Below are 16,088 nucleotides of genomic sequence, written 5' to 3'. Positions count from 1 at the left end.
TGCTATGTAGTGTTCTGAGTTTGCTTTTTATTTTTTTAGCAAGGGTAGCTTGGAAGGGGAAGGGAACTGGCCAAAAACAACCCAGCTGCGGTGGGACTGTGCACCCAGGAGTGTCAAATATGGGAGATGAAGCCAGACCCCTTTTCCTTCTCCTGTCTCCCAAACACTTCTTCAGGGCAAATAAATCATTGGGGGGTTTTTGTTTGTTTGTTTTTTAAGTACAGTGAAATTCAATTTCTTAATATTAGTTTTCATGTTGTCTTCCAAATTAATCACCAAATGACTTCTAAATTTCTGTTATCATCAAATTTTGTCTCCAGATTTCATTGACATTTTAGTGACAACTGTCTATATATAATAGCAGAGTTATATTTCCTACTACAATCTATTAGAGTCAAATGTAATTTTGATCCACATCAAAAAGGAAAAAGAAACTGTAGCTAAGTACCTACGGCATATTTTATGCCTCAAATGTAATTTTCTTTTTTTTCTGTGAATGCCTGTCGCTTTAGGAGTATGAGTCTGATACGTGGCTGGGAGGAAAGCCCTCCCTTTGAGTCACAAGGTTCAGAAAGGATCTCGTTGCTTACTAAGCTCCCTCTCAGGAGTCTAGGTGCGGCTGGATCCAGCCTTGTTCAGCGGTTTATGTCTAAGGCATTGTGTGAGCAGCCACTTACCAGAGTCAACATTTGCCTGTCAGAGCCCTCTCAGGGGCTGAAACAGTTTTGCAAAGTTGAAAAAAGCAAATGATTTATAAGGTGACAGTTATAACAGATTCAGAATTGCCGGTGATAAGTGCACTGTCTTACACCAATCTAAATGTCATCCCAAAATATAAATGTGTATCTTTAACATTAACTACCATTAATCATGCATATACTACAAAAAGCAAGCACTACAATAAGCGAGCATAGATTAATACTTTAGCGCTACAGTTCATTATTGCAATTCTTACCAAGAAGGCGTCCCTGCTTGGGGAGAAGTCCAGGCCCATCGACCCGTCCGACAGCTGGAGTTCTTGCTCTCCTCCAAATGCAGGATTCTGAACGCCAGCTTTTATACTCTTGTCGAGCTGGGACTTAAGTCAATTGTTTTGTCTTGTTTGGCCCTTAACAGGGCTTGTTATGTGTTTGATCGAGCAGGGAAGAACAGGGGAAGAAAAAGGGAGTTGAGTACAGAGGCCTCCTCCTCATCCAGCTGTAACTCGGTTGTTTCAGTGCCAGACCGCTAGCCACCAAGATGAGCAAACTACTCAGCTCTTGCCTTTGCTCAGCTCTGGTGCTTATCGGCACAAGATAAACACAGCTCTCAGCCTCTGCTCTTGTTATTTGGCATCCAACACCCACAAGCCTTGGCCTTCACATTCCACAGTGCCTTAGAATAATACGAATTCCCTGTTTTGACTAACAGGTTTACACAGGGGAAAAACAGATTATAGCTGTATCATCATAAAGCTTTTCTCTTCTCACACCATATAAATTCTTTTATTCCATAAATACCAAAAATTCATAACACTAAAAACCAGGAGGAACCACAATGATCTCTTTGTATAACAGGTACTACAGTTGTTCTCTCACTGATGTTAATCTTAAACTGAAATGCAGGGTTGTTGAAGGGGGAAAAAAAAAAAAGGTAATTTATCAGGATTATAGCTCGAAGACTTGCATGCTTTCTGGCAACAGTTAAAATTTGTGTTTTGTGAGTGGTTTAAGTACTCATTTCTAGCTTCATTTTTATTGCCTCTGCTTTCAACCACAGAACAATATTTGCATTGTTACTTCTAGATTATTGCATTCTGACTTCTGAGACCATTCTCCATTTTTTTATTCTAAATTCAGTATAGGATATCCCTGACCATATTTTTTTGATGAAAATTTGTCAACAATATAAATGGAGAAATTATTTCATCTAATCAGACATTCTGAAAACCATACTTGACAATTTTACGCGTCTATTTTATTGCAATGAATATATTTCTTAGGCAGCTCTTGGAACCAGATCTGTTTTTTAGGGCAAGGGTATCTTAAATGTTTAATGCTTAAAAACATGTTTAAATAGGTCATAATAATTACTCTGTGTTGTCTCTATTTGATACAGTAAGGCAGTAGGTATGCTGATGTTCAGAGTGTCAGCTAGGATTTTCCTTTATTTTTCATCCCTTGAACTTGATAAAACTCTAAATACAATTTTGAAAGCATACACAATAGTTTAAACTTTTAAAGGCCAAATCAAATGTTTCAGTAAAGGGAAATATATGATTTATATGAAACACCTTAAATGAATTTACAAAAAGGGCCACCAGGGACAAAAGAATAGGATCCTGCCGTGTATTTGAAAGTACTTCCAAAGTGAACATGTAACATGAGGAATTAATTTTTAATTTTTATTTTAGACAATTATTGGAGATTTTCAGAAGGAACAGAAAAAATTTGTCCAAGAGCAGCAAACAAAAAAATCAGGTAACGTATGCTTTTTTTGCTAATGCATAACATTATATAAGCTAAAACTTGCTGGAAGATGGATAATTGACCGACATCTAAACCTAATCTATCAAAACTCTGTTTAATGAAACACATTATGGCAGAACTTAACATATATTGTGGAGTAGGAAGATGACATTTTTAAGTGAGTTTAACACGAAATTATCTAAGTTGGTTTAGATTTCCTTGTTTAACCAAATTCAGCTTTATGGAATTAACTCAAAGACCACTGTGCTAGCAAAGCTGATCTGTTATTGTTGTTTTGAATCTTAAACCTGTGTATTTATTGCAAACAGGCATGCTGATTGCCTTTCTTTTGAGCTTTAGCAATCATGTCACATTTTCATAATGAAATTAAAAACACGGGTTAGGGTTTGCACTGTAGTATTTAATTAGTTTTGCTGTAGGAGTTACTCTGCTTACATTAAAGGCATACTTGCTCTTTTGCTTTCCCATAAGTCATTTACTTTATAATTATCTGTGATCTAAATCCTTTGAGTTATCCACCCATGTACTATTGACATCAGTGGACCTATTTGAGACTTTTAAATAAGCACAATTTATTTTCTATGTTGCATTTCATCATTGGCTTTTCTTTTTTTCAATGCGTTACCGAAATGCAGTATTTTCTGACAGTTCGAATGATCAGTGCAATAATGATTAGCGAGACTGCTTATGTCATCACCCTGTCTGTATTTTTATGTTTTTGTCTGTTAGTAAACTTTGGCACATGTTAATATATTTTTGCAAGTTTCATGAAAATAGGTAGCTAGACTGACAAAAGGAAGAGGAACAGATGGCCTAACTGAAAGCATTAGCATCAGATGAGAGTCCGTGTGGGTGAAAGATCTTGCTGATGTCAGGTGCACAGGCAAATAAGCAGTTAGTTTTAAGTGCCACAAGAATTATTTGTTAATTGTTACAGACACATCATAATGTCTCTGTAGGCTGAATTTGCATTGACAGTGAAGAGAATAATAGATTTCTATACATCTACAATAGCTTATTTTCCTCTGTGTACAGCCTACAGAACTCTTTTGGAATTATCTGTGTAGGTATATCAATTGGCTGAACCTGAGTATGCTTATTCAGTGTATAACATGTAATTTATAACAAATTTATAACCTTTTTCCATCGTTAAAGAATCGAAGCTTTCTGGGGTTTAGAAAATTAATACAATAGTAAATTACTTTGAAAACTTAATTTAGACAAAGTTTACATGTTTAAAGTAAATCTAGAAATTTCTATTTGCAGGCAGCTTAATCAGTTATACAGCACTGCACTTCAGTAACTAAACTAAGAGGCACCAAGTTCTGACTGGACAGACTCCGAAAAAATACCCACAGTTTTAGTTTCACAATAATGGAAATCAACTTTTTTTTTCTTTTTACTTCTGATAAGCAAAAATCCACTGCTAGAGTTTCTCTCTTATGCCATGAGTTTAGTTTAGGAAAAAGGAATAATGAATTCGCTTACCAATAAAAGTCTGTTTATTTTTATGACAATATGTGTTACTTTATGTAATGGGTGTGTTTGTTTAAAAAAAAAAGGTAATACACGTGCAATTATTTTCCTCCTTTCAATAACAGAAGCAGCAGTGCCTCCCTGGGTAGACAGCAATGAAGAGGAGACAATTCAGCAACAAATCCTGGCCTTATCAGCAGTAAGTATTTTGTTTCCTGTAAGTTTTGAAATTTTTCTGTTGGAGAGGTTAAAGACTTTTTTTTTTTTCAAAGTAAGTTTGGCTGGCATTATTGCATTATGTATTTTCAGCATCTTGTAATGTGTCTATTACTGTGCTGCTCATGTGCAAGAGTAAATAGTTCTTTCAGTATCAACTTGAGTCAAGGTAAATCCCCAATATATTTTTTTATAAAGGCTTTAGAGCTTTGTGGTATGATAGAACTATGTGGAAGTGGAATTTCTTTGCTGGTCTTGTGTGTGAAATGTGATACCCTTTTTCTAATCTCAGTTAATGACCATAAATGTGTTCTTCAAAGGATAGACGAAATTTTCTGCGGGATCCTCCAGCAGGTGTGCAGTTTAATTTTGACTTTGATCAAATGTACCCCGTTGCACTGGTGATGTTACAAGAAGATGAACTTCTCAATAGGATGAGGTTTGATCTTGTTCCCAAACAGTAAGTAATTTCTGCTGGTAACTATGTATGGTTGTACTTTTAATGTGTATGTAAATATTTGTAAATTACTCCTTTTTCTTTTCACTTTCTTCAATTATTTCTTTATGTAATTCCTCTGTATGTATTTTATATCTACTATTTTCAAATGCATTCAATATGCATGGGCATTGCAGTTAAGCACTTTGAGACAGAAACAGAAGTAGATCTGTCAGAAATTCAGAATTAATAAGAACCTGTTGACTTCAAGTTATGGGATAGTCTCCTGCTTACCAGAGCTGCTTGCTTCTGAGATGTTGTTTCTAGTTATTGAAGGTCACACAGACGTGCTGAAATATGTGAAGATAGTGAAAAGGTTTTGCTGCAATCTAGGATTGGCTTCTGCGTGTAGTTCAAAGACGTTCCAGTTCCATCTGAGATCTAGGGGGGAGGACATACATGAATATAGTTTGACAATAACATGTTGGTGTTAGAGAGTGAGTGAAGAAAACAGAATTATTTGGCTTGTTGGGCTTGTTTACATAATTTAGCAAGAGAGATTGAACAGCATAGTATTTTTTCAAATTATGTATTGCTGCATGCTGTTAAGCTTTTTCTAAAGAAATAACATTATTATTGTTGTTACTGTATTATATGTTCAAGTCCATTGTAACTGTCTTGTAAGACATCAAGAACTTCTACAATGATGAATTTTTTTTACACTGTGATAATACCACAAATTTCTAAGTTTTTACTTAAAAGTCAGCTATATCTACCCCTTCCCTCTGCATATTTAATTTTATTTAATTGCTAGATGGTAAAAAGAACCATATTTCCAAATGTAGTAATCAAAATCTGTTTGTTCTCTAGCGTAAAGGAGGAAGTTTTCTGGAGAAATTATTTCTACAGGGTGTCCCTAATTAAACAGTCTGCACAACTCACAGCACTTGCAGCTCAACAGCAAGCAGTAGGAAAAGAAGAGAGCAAAGTCAGAGAAGAGGATAGTCAACTGAAAGGTATGGAAAGGATTTGTTTTAGCACAGCTCATTAATTTAGTGTCGCGTGTACTTATTGTATACATCAGGTGACATCAAACTTTTATCCTGGATTTCCTATGAAATAGAGCTTCTCTCATATTTCATCTCTTTGTCCAGATGTGGGAAGAGGGGGTTCCTAGTCCTTTTAGGCCATTTTCCAGTTTCAGCCAACTCTGTCAGAAGAGTGGAACTCTTGAAACTAAATTTTGTACATGGCTTATAACAGCTCAAGACCACTAGTGGTGTCCAGTGTACTTTTTTTAACTTGTCAGATAGAAGTAGGAGGTATTTTGGCTCACCTGATAAGATGACGTACTAGCCAGCCCAGCCAGCTGGCATATGGCCTGCTCTTGGCTTTTGCTTAGGCCTCAGGCTAAACAGAGTTAGTGACAGAGGGGCAGAATTAGTGGAGGAGAGGCAGAAACACATGCAGGACGTAGAAAGGCACACGGCATTATTATAAAAGTAGAGGAAAATGAGGACCAAGAGGCTACCTGGGATTCAACTTTGAGATTAAAAAGCCAATTCAGCATAGGCATCTTCAGTTACACTTACCAGTTTATACAGATTATTCTTACTGACCCTCTTATGAACCACTGGGTGTCTTTATCTGCATCCAAACAAATTCTGCAAGCAGAAATATATGCAGCTTAAAGAGTATAAAGCGGTTACTGACTAAGACACAAAAGATAACTAGTAATTAATTACATCTTAGCTTAAGCTGGGTATGCTCACCACCCCTGGTAAGACACCTGAAGAATCTTGGCAGCCTGGGTGGGCATTAGACAGAAGGAGAAACCCTTTGCTGCACCTTGGAACAGATTCTCACATCCCCAGCATCAATAAATTGTCATCATCCATGAAATCCATTAATGCTGATGTCCTGTTGATGCTGCTGGCCTGACTGATAACTGGTCACTGCCAAGTTGACTTTTTTTCCTACCCTTTCAGATATAATGTCTTTCCATATTGGTATTTTTCCTCTGGAATCCTTGCACTGCTAGTGATCCCATCTTTCTAATCCTACCTCAGTGTCTAATTTCACCTTTCTCATGTTTTTACACACTTTTTCACAGCTCTTTAGCACAACTTGGTAGTTTTCTGCACAGCCTGAGCTAAGGTTACTTAACTGGGCCTCGGCTCCTTGGACATAGGCAGCTGAAGCTTTGGGTCAAGGGGAGGTTACAAGGAGAATTATAGAGCCAGGATGCACATTGCATAGAAGATATTTTTTCAAAAAGGACTGTGGTAGTTTCCTCAAGGTTTTGTGTGTGTGTGTGTACCTTTGCCATCAGTTTGCTTCATTCTGTTTCTCAGAGGTGCTGTTCAGAGTGCACATGTGTTAGCAGAGGCAAAGTCCTCATCTAGAATGAACAAAGTAGTTTCTCTGTGTTAAAATCCAATCAATGCTGACAGGACAGGTCACTTCAGAATCTGCTTCAGACCAAGAGGCACCAATTCTGACTTCTTTTATACAGGACAGTTATCTGCTGTCCCGATGGGCTATGTACAATCAAATACTGCAGCATGTCCCCATGTCGAAAGCATGCTGTCAATCATAGAAACAGTACTCATGCTATTTTAGGCTTTCCAAGCTTAAAAAAAAAATAAAATCTTGGCTTCACTTGAGCATATTACATGAAACATAGAAGAGACCTAGGCCAAAGCTATGCAAAGTCACCACAGGCCACGTGCACTCCAGAGGATGCTAGCCTCTCTGTAGAAACAGAATAGAATTAGAGGAAATGTGATTATATGGATAAACAATTGATCAGTTTTTTGGAAGCTGAGACTTAATTTTTTTTTTTCCTTGTGTAAAAGAATCACTCTTAATTGTCTTACAGTAACTGTTTCATCATTACAAAAAGCTTTTGTCTTTGCCTTTCAGTGCAGACTGTATTCAGGCCCGTTTCCTTACTTACCTGTTCATGTCTTATCACTTCTACACTCCTACCATATTCAGCTCCCATTTTTGTCATTTTCTATAAGCAGATTGTGATTACTGTTACCCTGTGCAGGTGCCATCAACTCAGGAAATCACTGAGATTTTAATGATTTCATAAACCTTTGCACCTAACTGACATCTAAAGGTGTTTTTCTTTCTTTCTTTCTTGGAATTATTTATTGTTGTGATTTTTTAATTATTTCTTTTTCCTGTTCCTCTGGATTTTTTTATTACACCAGCTGATAGAACTATTAAGAGTAGTGATTGTCTTCTCTGGCTTCTGTAGTACTTCACAATAGATCTTTAAGTACTGGATCCTTTCACTTGCTACTGCGTTGAATCCTTTGTATAGAGGAAAAGGTTGCATTTGGAAAGATTAGAAATGAACAGTCTTAAACTGTAAGTTCCTAGGGCAGGATAACTTCTTTTTTTTTTTTTTTTAACAGTACAGTACTCACATTTGTCAAACTATGGCTGTTTTAATTGAAGTGTCACAGCTCTATAGAAGAGATGGCAACTGACCCTTTTGAACAATAAAACAGTTATCCTTGAGTCACTCAAACCCTTGGAAATTGCCAGTCAAAGAGAAAGTTGCTGGATAATACCCAAAGAGTTATTCTAGTAAAATTCTCATTGTGACTGAAAACTAAAAAAGTGCTGTCTTTTGGCCTGTTGGGAATCTTATAGAATTCAGAAAACCAGTATAGGATTTGCAGATTGACTTACTGTCCTAATGACTGTATATTCTATAATGACAAAGATACATTTACCAGACTGTAGTAAATACATTTTGTTTGATTCAAAAATCGCATAGGTTTGGGAAGCTCTGAATCATCTGTGTTATTTTTGATTTAGATAACCTTTTTGAAGGATGGATTCCCTAATTAGAGGCTAAAACTGGAAGTAATTGCCTGTTGGTAACTCTTCGTAATGTTCAGAATTTCTTCTTAAAGCTGACTGATGTCTATAAAATAGAATTAATTGCCTTCCATTTTTGTCTCTGTCTATCTCCTCCTTACCTGCTATTTTTGCAGAGTTAAATTAGCATGGTAGATGTGAAGGAAAAAAGAAGGGTCAAATGGAAGACATTCCACATTCTAGTGTAGAGAATATAGAAGATCTATAACAAAATGCCAAGTTCTAGGCCTTCTCCAGGTATTAGTAACTATTTACTTGGGAATGAAGTTACCTCAGGAGCAGAGAGCACATCAGCAGTGGAGGAGATGATGGCAGGCCAGTATATCCAGAACAGTGCTAATGATACGTTAGTCACATCAGACTGGTGCAAGGTCCAGTCCAGAGTTGCTGTGCCACTTCTGCATGAGAGCAGCAGATGGAGCTTGAGGCACCTCTTTTGTGCGGTGCTTTGGACACTCGGTGCTGAACAGCAAAGAGTTATTGCTGTGTTCTACAGCCTCCCCAAGCAGGGCGTGCTGGAGCCTCTTTGGCTGTGGTGTTGGGTGCGGTAACAGGTCCTCTGAAGCCTGGGAAAGAGAAGGAAGAGAAAGGATCGGGGAGAGTAGTGGGCATTCAGTAGATCAGCAGTATAAGCAGTGACAGCTACCAATTAGGGAATTATTTTAATTAGAGCCGATCTTAATTTTAAGAATTAAGCATGAAAAAATTCCTCCTTCAGAAATTGCTGAGAAAGCAGTAAAGGTCCACCTGGGCACGCTGCAGTAAGCAGAGCTGCAAGCTCAGAGCTGTTTTGCATGTTTAAACAAATAGAACTGCTAAGCAAGCACTCCATCACTACCACAACCTGCCCAGCATGTTAATTGTTTCTGCAGACTCCTGGCTCTTTATTGTGACTCCTCTACCACACTAGTTGCACGAAGAGGAGAGCTGGGGTGTTCCTCTGCCTGGCAATAAAAAGATCTTTCCTTGTTTGTAAACAATCATTGTCTTCCTAGCACCATGCTACTAAGTCCAGAATGCACAGTGAGTTTTCACAGAAAATCTGGAACAGCTTCTAGGGTTTATGTTTTTCAGTGACTTCTTTGGCTGTGTGAAAGATGGTAAGGCTGCAGAGCACTCTTCTCATGTGCCTTTAGGGGTGTGTGCACAGATGTAGTCTGATACACCTAAGAGCCAACTAGTGCCCATGTCAGTTGTAGTACCCAACCAGGAGAGTTTGGGAACTTCTACGATAGGCACCAGCTGGATTTCATGACCAAGTTTACACCTTTGTACCTTTAAAGATCTTGTGGCATGTGAGGCAGTCTGTAAGTGTTTTATAGAACACATTGTTTCAGATTCCCAGCTGTTCCTGTTTACGTAGTTCTTTGGATCATTTTGAGGCACAGAGGGGTTCCTGTGATTTAACTTTATAGAGTCATAATGAGGAAATGGTTTGCTCAATTTGCCTTAAGGGTAGAAAATTGCTGCTTTTTTGTTTTGTTTTTACAAATGCTTCAGCTATGGCTGAATTCAGCCTTTGACCACCAGGATGCCTTAAAACTTAAAATACAGTGTTTCCTTGTATTTTTAACAACTATGCTGATTAAATGACATCTTTATATATTTAAATGTAACTACCTTTTTTTTCCCCTCTTGATAGAAACAGTGCGGCCAAAAACACCACCTGTTACAATAAATCCTCAATTAAAATCTCAAGAGGTAAAAACGCTGTAACATTTTTATCTGGTATTAATATGTGAAACTCTTAATAGGTAATTCTGCATCCTTTTGAGTAGCTTGTGCTATGAAACCATAATAATGTAGTATCTGACAGTCCTAACCTGCTGCTGTTCTGCTGTGATACTAATTTTTAGTGCATGCACTTTAAACTCATTTTCAGTAGAAAAAACAGTAGTTTATCTGAAGAACATTTTCATTAGTATCCTGCATATTATAATAAAATATGTTTTTACTCTGAAGAGTGACATTTCCAAAATGTTTGGAGTAGAAGGTTTGTGTTGTATTTAGACACAAGGGATACCTTCACAAAAATATACTTCTGTGCCATGTTCTGTCGAGCTCTTCAGCAGTTGCCAGACATAAGTATCAGAAATCTAAATGATGCATTGCAATGAGAACATCATTTTATTGCAGCGGCAAGAAGAGTTTTGCTTAATACTGCAAAAACCTTTAACTTAGACACGTAATGACCCTTGTTCATTTCTGGGTTGTAAAATCAGTGCCAGAGAACACTCTTGGCAGAAGCAGAGCTGTGCATTCACTTGCCCGTAATATGATGCAGATTAAATTAAGCTAGAAAGATTTCCAAAGAACAGTCCTCTCTTCATCTTATTTGTGTGTAGAAAACTGTTACTGAGTTGTGCTCAAAATTTAGTATTAGTCTTAAGTACTGTTTTAAACTACTTACGAGTTTATTATGGTTTCTGAAGATTACAAAAACAGAATTAAAGTTGTTAAAAAGGAGCCTAGAATGAAAAGCAAATAATTTTCAGTATAGCTATCTAACATTTTGTCTGGACAAAAATACTCTTCAAGAAAAATGGCCCATAAAGAAAAATACTTGTCAGAGTAATGCATTTGGTTTGGTATTTTTTTGCTAACTCTATCTAAAAGGCAGTCAGTCACATGAGTGGCAGTATGTATTGGTGACATTTTTTTCCCCTTTTTGGATACGCTTATACAAAACTATCTTACTGCAGGATGAGGAAGAGATTTCCACAAGTCCAGGTGTATCAGAATTTGTGAGTGATGCTTTTGATGCCTGTAATCTGAATCAGGAAGACCTAAGAAAAGAAATGGAACAACTGGTGCTAGACAAAAAGAAAGACGAGACTTCAGTAGCAGAAGGTAAAGCTATTACTACTTTCTGGGTCTTAAATACAGATGCTTATTGTAATACAATTTTCAGAATTCATCTTACAAGGTGTTTTGGATGTTGCTGAATCCTTGTTTTCTAAAATTATTTTTCCAAAACATAGCCAAGCTTGAGGAATTCTTAAAATAACATCAGTTCCTTGCATCTAGCTCTTTGATGGAAGTGTTTCAGTAAGTCATTAATGTGTAATTTGTTCAGAGCTGGCCTTACTGACTTGGACTGTGGAATTACGTACCTTCATATCTAGGCTGAAGTACTCACCAACATGTAACACATCAAACACGTATCTCCTCCCCCATACTCTTGCATATGATAGGTAGAGCTAATTAAAACAGAGATTAACAACACAGGAATTTGACTCATCTTTTGCCCTGAAGTATGAAATATGATTACCTTTAACCCTGATTAAATGAGCTTGCCTAGTAGCTACAGATGTCAGTGAGGAGAACACCTGCTTCTTTTTGCAAATTATTCACAGTATTTGAGCTGGATTTTTTTTTCTTAACAGTATATTCAACAAACTTATGAACTTCATTCATTTTTTTCTGGAGATTTAAAAGTACAAAGGGAGATTCGGTTGATAGTAGATTGAAAGACTGTAGGAAATGAGCTTCCAAAGGGACACTTGTTATGACCAAGCTGCCTATTTGCTTTTTATGTCTTTATTTTACTATGCTCATAGGAATATAGACTTGTGTATTAGTTAATTCCTATCTGTGGTCCGTAAGAAGATGAAATTTCTGATCTTGAAGTTTCTTTAGTTTTTAAGGTGAATTGTCCATCAGGCAATGTAAGAGAGATTCAGTGCAAAACCATCCAGCTTTATATGAATAAATACATTCTGTATTATCAATTTCATTCTTACACATCATTTATCTCTTGTAGAAGAAACTGCTGATTGGGAAAAGGAATTACAGCAAGAGCTTCAGGAGTATGAAGTGGTGACGGAATCGGAAAAGCGTGATGAAAACTGGGATAAAGAAATAGAAGAAATGCTGCAAGAAGAAAATTAAGCATTTTCACAAAATCGCTATAACTCTAAGCATTTTTGAGGACTGAAATGGATTTCTGCTTTCATATTTTGCTTACAAAGGATCTTCAAAAGACATAAAAGACTCTAAAATCGTTATAATTCCATATGGGAATACAACCATTATTTCTGTTCTTTATATGAGCAGTTTCTGAACTTCTGCATTCTTCAAAAGAAAAACAAAGAAGAGGAGACAGACACTGCAGGTTATATGTCATAATTAACAGTGATAATTATTACATGAAGCAGCAGTTTAGTTTGAGGCTTTTTAGGTGGTCAAGAAGCTCTGCAAAGAGATTTCTAAATCTAAGAATCTCAGTTTGTCTACAGCCTTCTGTTTGGGATGTAAAAGTGGATGTTGTAAGTAACTTAGTCCTTGAAAATCACTCTTTCATCATATTTGCCCTCTGATCCCTGTATAATCTGTAAATGTGTACTATTTTAAAGTACTTCTAGCTCATAGCTTTGATGTGTATTTAACTTCCTTAATTTATGTAGCCAAAGAATTTATAGAAAACCCTATCGAAGAACTTCCAGTAATTTGTTATAAAAAAATACTAATTCAGACTCCAAAAGAAGTACTGATTAATTACTGATTGAATATCATTACCTGGCAAACATTTAAGCGTTTAAATAAGAACAGAGTTATTAACTGCTTGAATTAAACTGCTGTTTTTGCTCAGTCATCGTATTAAGATACTGTCTTTCCCCACAGAGATAAACAGTTTAATGCATTCGTTCTTCAAAAGGTTGTTATGTTTCCATTTAATTTTGCTGTCTGAGTGAGAGCAATTTCAATGTTTCTCTTTATTTTAAGTGCTGAAACATTTATGTAAAAACTTTGGCTGGTTTGGACATCTTTATTAAATACTGTAGATATGTATAAAATTGGCTCATTTATTTGGGGAGAGAGCAGAGTGAGGGGCAAATGTATTTCAGACTTATACCGATTTCAAAAATATACTTTGTCACAGTGCTTAAGATGTGAAATTTAAATAAAAAATAGTTTTCTTTAAGGGATTTATTGATTCTTCTTAGGCATCTGGATGTTTCCTGCAGTTTTACCATTAAGTCAGTATCTTTATGTATGTAAATGAAAATTTGATGTTCTTTTTGTCATCTATTTCATAAATTTCTGTGACAAAACATTCATGAAATTCCAAATATAAAGGAAAAAAGGTAAAATTAAGTAGGTAGGAGCTATTAAGCACAATTGAATTATAGGCATGTTACATTTAGCAAGCTCTGTCTTAATGACATAATTCTGCAGCAAACTTTTGTAAAGAGACTGAAAAGACTATAGCTGTAATTATTCAGTCAATATTCATCCTGTGGGAATTGAAGAGAGCTAAGTAGTTTTAACTGCTCTTAACTGTAAGAAAGGACTACTTAAAATTGCTTCCATTAGCCCTCCTGTATTTCTCATCATGGAAAATTAATTAAGACCTGCATACATTTGACTTCTCAAATTAGTTTCTTTATTACCATGCACTTTCTCAACTACAAATCATCTGAAGCACAATTTGTGTTTTTATAGTGTTTTTGCTTTTAGTTAACAGATGCAAGATAAGTTGTGGCAAATAAGAGATATTTTAGGAGCTTTTTATATCTGACATTAATTAAAGGCCACAGAATTTACATCTGTTACACACATAAAATTCAGACTATTCAAAGCTTTATTCTTACTCTTGACAAATACAGCTGCTCACAGATTTAAACCGGAGACCTTGGGATCTGTCTCCTGTACAGTTTGACACGACACCTCTTAGAAAGAGAGGCAGTTCTATTTTGATAGTGGCAAATCTTCGCCAGATGACTCACAGCTCAAAATCACTGCTCCAAATGCCTGCTTTCTTAAAAACCAGCCTGATCATTCCTGGTGTTTTCAGGTATTTGAGAGGCTTCTTTGTATGGGGTTTGTACATCAGACTTCATATTTCTTTTCATGTAAGCATAGCCTATATAATGGTTACAGCTATAAAACTCCATCTCTCCTAAGATATGTCCCCTACATATATACAACCTGAGTTTTCCAAGTCTCATGGAAAGCAAGTATGTCTGGAATAAAACCAAACCACCACTATTTAAGTTTGCATTTTAAAAGGCAATACTGAAGTAAGGCTTAATCTGACTGTGCTCTAGTATTTAAAGTCTCTTATCAAAAATTATCTTAATAATTTCAAATCTGCATATCTGTTCTTAACGTGGAAAACTGGAATGGGTTTTGTGTAATCCTGCACAGTTTTCAGGACTGCCCCATACCTTCCGTTCAGGTTAGTGCTACGAGCACCTAGCAGTTTCTGTTGTGCATGGTAAAAGGGAAGGTGTCTGTGTTCCACTTGTCACACAAGATGCACATAGGTAGACCTCTTCACATTCACAGTGAATTTTGTAGGTCTTTGTAGCCCAAACATGTCTTCATAAAATACGTCATAAGCAAAAACGCTGGGTGCAGATGCTAAAATCCAGCAAAACCACAACAGCGCAAACTTGAAGTCAAAACCAAGCCCGGATCTAGATCATACCAACCTGTGGAGACAATGTAGCAGAAAATGCAGTTGTTCAAAACATTGAGGAAAAGCAAATAAACAAACAGTTAACAAGTTTTCTTTGAAGAAATTAAACTTGCAGATTTTGATACTAACCTTTGATTAACAGGGAAGATTGCCCAGGCTCCATTTTGGTTAGCTTAGAACAGTTTTCTCCTGAGATAACATAATCTCCGGTTATTCTGTGCACCAAAGCATCCCATTCAACTATTAGTTTACTTGTCCAGTTGCTATTAATATGTATATGGGATTTTTTTGACTCAGTAATTTGTTTGAAGGAGGAAGAAGAGGAAAGATTGTCAAATCCTGAGTTAAAAATTGTAGTAAAATGTCACCCTACATTTTCATTCAATCATTTACAGCTGTTCTCTAAACAAAGTTAACCAGAGCTTTCAGTTTCCTGAATTGTTTCAGTAAACTTTGAATTTCTTTAGTTTGTCACTTCAGTTAGGTCATAAAACTGGTTGGTTATTTTTCTCCTTGCTGTTTGATTAACTTGGTGTTTGTTTGGTGGGGTTATGTACGTAGTACTGAAGCACAAAGGATGTCGATTTTAACCTCACGCATTAAAAGAGTAACCCTCTCTACAGGAGCCTGTCACCTGACCATGAGATGCATCCTTGAACTCTCGGCCACTCGAATATTATTGACTTTTCTTTGCAGTAGCTGTTACATAAAGGAGAACGCAGCGTGTCTGGTTACTTACTGCTGCACTGCCAAGCGACAGCAGCCACGTCCAGCCCTCGCTCCCCGTGCTGTACCCAGAGCCCAGTGGCATAATAACAGCGTGGAGAACCACACTGGTAATGGTCTGGGGTTTCGATTCGGCAGAAGTTTAGAGGTAGGATGTATCATCTGGCCTGATCCCGTGTGTATCAGTAAGTGCTGATGGATAGATCTATAGCAACAGCAGTACAGGAGCCTAGCCTTAAATAATGATAGAATCACAGAACGGTTTGGGTTGGAAGGGACCTTAAAGATCATTCAGTCCAACCCCCTGTCATGGACAGGGACATGTTATCCATTAGTAGATTTTTCCAAACTACTTGTTTTCAATGCTTTTTTTCCCTCTGTTTTAAACATTAGGTGTTTGGGGTTTGTTTTTTTTTTAGATCAGCATTCCATTTTTTTCAAC

The 16,088-nt window shown here is 36.7% G+C and overlaps 1 protein-coding gene across 1 annotated transcript in view; it reads left to right on the top strand.

The window, feature by feature from the left end:
- The window catches only part of SYAP1 (synapse associated protein 1), a gene marked incomplete at its 5' end in the record, with an annotated part of 14,179 nt that extends 888 nt beyond the window's left edge, over window positions 1-13,291 (top strand). Inside the window, 7 exons of the mRNA XM_010193967.1 lie at window positions 2,393-2,459; window positions 4,070-4,143; window positions 4,481-4,620; window positions 5,467-5,612; window positions 10,139-10,197; window positions 11,199-11,346; window positions 12,260-13,291. Coding sequence (XP_010192269.1) covers window positions 2,393-2,459; window positions 4,070-4,143; window positions 4,481-4,620; window positions 5,467-5,612; window positions 10,139-10,197; window positions 11,199-11,346; window positions 12,260-12,387 — 762 coding nt within the window. The remainder of the gene's footprint in view (window positions 1-2,392; window positions 2,460-4,069; window positions 4,144-4,480; window positions 4,621-5,466; window positions 5,613-10,138; window positions 10,198-11,198; window positions 11,347-12,259) is intronic.
- Between the last annotated feature and the right edge of the window lie 2,797 nt (window positions 13,292-16,088).

This window comes from Mesitornis unicolor, unplaced genomic scaffold (genome assembly GCF_000695765.1).
Source record: "Mesitornis unicolor isolate BGI_N332 unplaced genomic scaffold, ASM69576v1 scaffold25610, whole genome shotgun sequence".
Taxonomy (NCBI): Eukaryota; Metazoa; Chordata; class Aves; order Mesitornithiformes; family Mesitornithidae; genus Mesitornis; species Mesitornis unicolor.
Note: the sequence above shows the minus strand (reverse complement) of the source record. Positions and strands in the feature narration are given on the sequence as shown.